At 41.5% G+C, this 4013-nt stretch overlaps 1 protein-coding gene across 1 annotated transcript; it reads right to left on the minus strand.

Annotated features, from left to right (window-relative positions):
* Positions 1-20: 20 nt before the first annotated feature.
* On the minus strand, positions 21-1509 carry LOC112460121 (the record flags this gene model as incomplete). The annotated part of the gene is made up of 3 exons (XM_025024645.1): positions 1392-1509; positions 1004-1293; positions 21-274 (listed from the first exon to the last, which is right to left on the minus strand). Coding segments are annotated over exons 1-3 (662 nt in total), but the record flags the coding sequence as incomplete, so codon positions are not given.
* Between the last annotated feature and the right edge of the window lie 2504 nt (positions 1510-4013).

A 4013-nucleotide genomic window follows, 5' to 3' on the forward strand; every position in this document is an offset into this window, starting at 1 on the left:
TAACGGTTTTATTTAAATACCTTTTTCCTCTAGCTCTGTTCGCCTGGGCTTCGGCACTCGGACAATTATCACCCTTGTGACCTCGTACTTCCTGGCAGTAGTAACAAAACCAGGCACCAAATTCTATTAGTGGACAGTCCTTTGCCATATGACCCATTCGGTTGCATCTGTAGCATTTCACTTGTTTCATGTTCTCTTCTGCAGCAGCCCTCTGTACCCTGACTTCGGGTTTCTCTAATTTTTCTTTATTCTCGTTTTTAGTCTCTGCTTCTAACTGCATCATAAAAGACTTTATTTCATCTATGTTCATTTCTTTAAGATTAGTTTGTCTTCTAATTAAATCTACATTCCTCAGCTCTGGTACATTAATTGACACAGCCTGATAAAGTGCAGATCTAATCTCTTGTTCTGTGAGGGGTACCGCATCTTCACATGATTCATATTCTCTAATTATTGAATCGAAGCGTTCACAAAAATCACTTACTTTTTCGTCTTTTCTCATTTTAATTTGATAGAGTTTAGCTCGTACCGATGCATGAGTAACGTTTACTTCACTCTTTTTATATCCTCTCAATTTCTTCAAAATTTCTTTTGGATCTTTTTCATGTAGAATCCTTTTATGATAGTTTTCATCTAAATGATTGATTATTATATCTCTAACAAGACTTTTTCTCTTAGCAACTTTTAGTTCGGAGAGATTTTCTGGACTTTCAATGTTTGAATCTATTACATCTAACAACTCGTTATTCATTAACTCAGATTTTAAATAATCCATCCAAAGATCAAAGTTGGATTTTTGCGTCAGCTTATATTCTCTTCTAATATGCAACCTTTGACTGTTCAATTCCAATTTTATAGCTCTTTTCATTGTCTCTAAACTCCTATCTTTTTCGGCTGAACAGACTGTTATTTCATTTAATTTTCTCTTTTTAGACTCTACCTCTAGTTCTTTAACCGTTTGTTTACTGTTTTCTACTGAACTTTGGGTATCTTTATTGCTTACCTCTAAACGTCTAAGTTTAACTTTTTCTTTCTCTAAGTTTAAACGGGAGACTTCCACCATATTCTCCATCATCTCGGTGGCCTTCTTCATTACTTTATCCAGCATCTGCATCGAATTGTCCATTTTCTCAACCATCTTTTCTTGTTTCTCGTAAAGTATCTTTGTCCCTATAGGTAGTACAGGACGATTTTCAGCCCATTCTCTATTCACATCTATGTTTTCTATTATCTTTGGTTTGCCGCGTTTCGGGATTGCACCCTTTGCTTCAGTCTCCTTCTTGTCTTTTGCTTCTATACGGAATTTTGAAATTACTATTTTTATTTTCTCTGAATGCATATATATATTATTCTTCTGGACTACTTTATTTTCAAAAAAAATACTCTCTTACCTCTATCTTTTCTTACTGTCTCCTCGTTTTTATCTTTTGCTTCTCTATCTATTACCGTGATAAAGCTGCTATCGCTGTCGTAGTCGACCAGCGCATCTTGGCCTTCTTCTTCTTCCATCTATATCGGGATTTAAATATCAACTGAACATTAGCATTCCTCTTTTGACAAGATAAACCAACATTCGTATTGACAAATAATAATTTACAATTTCTATCACTAGATCTCTTTCAGCGATAAAAATTTAATGCTTATGAGGCTATATAGAACGCACTGCAATTCACAATAACCCCAAAGAAAGAGAAAACCACGCGCCTCTGCAGGGCTATCCGCACGCGCACACCACTGTCCGTTGCGATCCCCAGCACTGCTGAAAAGATCTATGGGAGCTCGGGTTGATCACGCACACGCACGGGGCCCATACAAATTTACGCGGCTTCCCTAAACAGTAATCAAGCTACACCGCACAGCAAGTCATGCTCAATTACCGACCCGATACATATCGATTTCAAAAAAAAATAAACTCATATAGAGTCATATAGAGTTTTTATACATACGCATACATTTACATGTATCGCAATCTAGCCATCTAGCATACGCATACATTTACATGTATCGTAATCTAGCCATCTAGCATCGATGCCATGTTGTTAGTCGAAATCGATTATGTGTTTGTGCGTGCCCAGCAACAAGTTCTGCGCGCCAAAAACAATGACTCTCGCCGTCTACGATCGGACTTCCGCGCGCCAAAAGAAATGACTCTCGCCGTTCACGATCGGACTTGCACGCGCACGTCGCCGACTTGCTACCAAGCGGCATTTTTCTATCTCTTTTTCCTTCATCATTCTCTACTTCTTTATTACACTTTACACATCTATTCTCTAATTCTCTTATTACCATTATTACCTCTATTTCTATTTCTCGAGAAAAATGGCAAAAACATCTATCTCCTTGTAACAGTATTTATCGAACGAACATTCTTATTAACTGAGAATTCTCTCGTTTTGCTCGTCAGCAACGAGGAATATTATTTACTTACCCTTTAATCTTCTAGATGCTTTTATCTCTTTCTATGCCCTTCGCCGGCGTCTCACACACTTCGTATATACACTTTCGTGCTATGTTCCTTATAAGGGGAATCGTGCCCTGGGCCCATAACTTATTGGAAATATAATCAGGGACGACTTGAAATGTGGTGAGATGAGCAGGGAACACAACAATCTTGGTCTTTGTACACTCTGAATACTGTCTTTATTATATATAAGTACATCACACTCTGTAACTTAAACCGTAATCGACACGTCTGAACACGACGGTGATCGAGGCTCTTGTGAGCACCACTGATGCCCGCACGCACGCGTGGCGCGCCGAGTCGCGCCGCCAACCGGGGGCTGCCCTCTAGAAGGGCGGGAACTTATTGCTCGTTCAAAGTCTTCTCCCAACATATATTTATACTAGATTAACGAAATTTTATTATTATTTTAGCATCTCCCTTTGGTCCTTCAAGAAGAAGTGCTCGCAAGATCAGATGGACGGATGATGAAGGCTCGATAATTTTATCTTCATTCTCAACTTATCTTCATTCTACAGATAATAAAACAAAATTGCCATCTTTCCGTGAAATTAACGAAATAAAAGTTAAACATCCTGTATTGATGGCTCATTCAAATGCTCAGATAAAATCTTAGTTATATCAAAAAGAAGAAACTCACATAAGTTCTTGAAATTATACTATAAGAAAAGGGAAACTTTTATTATTGTTTTTTATGTAGAATAATCGCAATTAAAGAAAATGAATATTTTTTTTTATTTTTAAGGTTATTTTGCGTTTTTAAAAATAGTATTTTTTTTTTAATTTTTTTTCTTATCACGTAATAATTAATCTTAACCTGCAATTATCTAGAAACACATTTGTCTACATAAACATACACAAATAAATGTGAATTCTGTCATTATTTCAATAAACCGAAATGATTATTAAAATGTGTTGTGACGTGACAAATGTCGCGTCCCTTACCCCAGATGGGAGCTCGGCCGAGGGAGGCGTCAGGGATGGTGCCTCCGCCCGAGGCGGGCGGAGAGCGAACCGTTAGGTTAGGATTAAGATCTTTTGCGAGCGTTACAGGTCGAGGGAGTGCGGAGCAGATGGCCAGGGTCACGACGAATGTAACGGCGTATGCCGCGTCGAGGGACTTACGGATGGGCAACCAGGAGCTTCCGAGGGCGTGCGGTCGACGGGCGAGTCACGCTGGGGCCCACAGCCGGAAGATCAGCTGACCTGTCAAAGCGTCCCAAGCGGCACGAGAGCACTGCGGCCCGAATACGGAGGACCCGGAAAGGGGGACGCCCCGACGAAGGTCCCCGTTGAGGAACGGGGCCATTACCGGTGTACCGCCCCCGGTCGACGAGCCACGGCCCGGCCAGCCTGGCCGTCGAGGAACCGGACGATGAGACGCGGCCCGGACAGCCGGTCTCACGTGGGCGGACTTTGAAACCACCGCCGGCGGATGGGCGCAGTGCCGAGGAGCGCTCTAGTAGAGCGCGGCGATCGCCTAGAGAGATCGCCGGCAGGCCAGGGCGCAGCACCAACCAGGCTAGGGAAATCGGCGCGCGGGCGCGCGCGG

This window comes from Temnothorax curvispinosus, unplaced genomic scaffold (assembly GCF_003070985.1).
Source record: "Temnothorax curvispinosus isolate PA1 unplaced genomic scaffold, ASM307098v1 QBEX01001119.1, whole genome shotgun sequence".
Taxonomy (NCBI): domain Eukaryota; kingdom Metazoa; phylum Arthropoda; class Insecta; order Hymenoptera; family Formicidae; genus Temnothorax; species Temnothorax curvispinosus.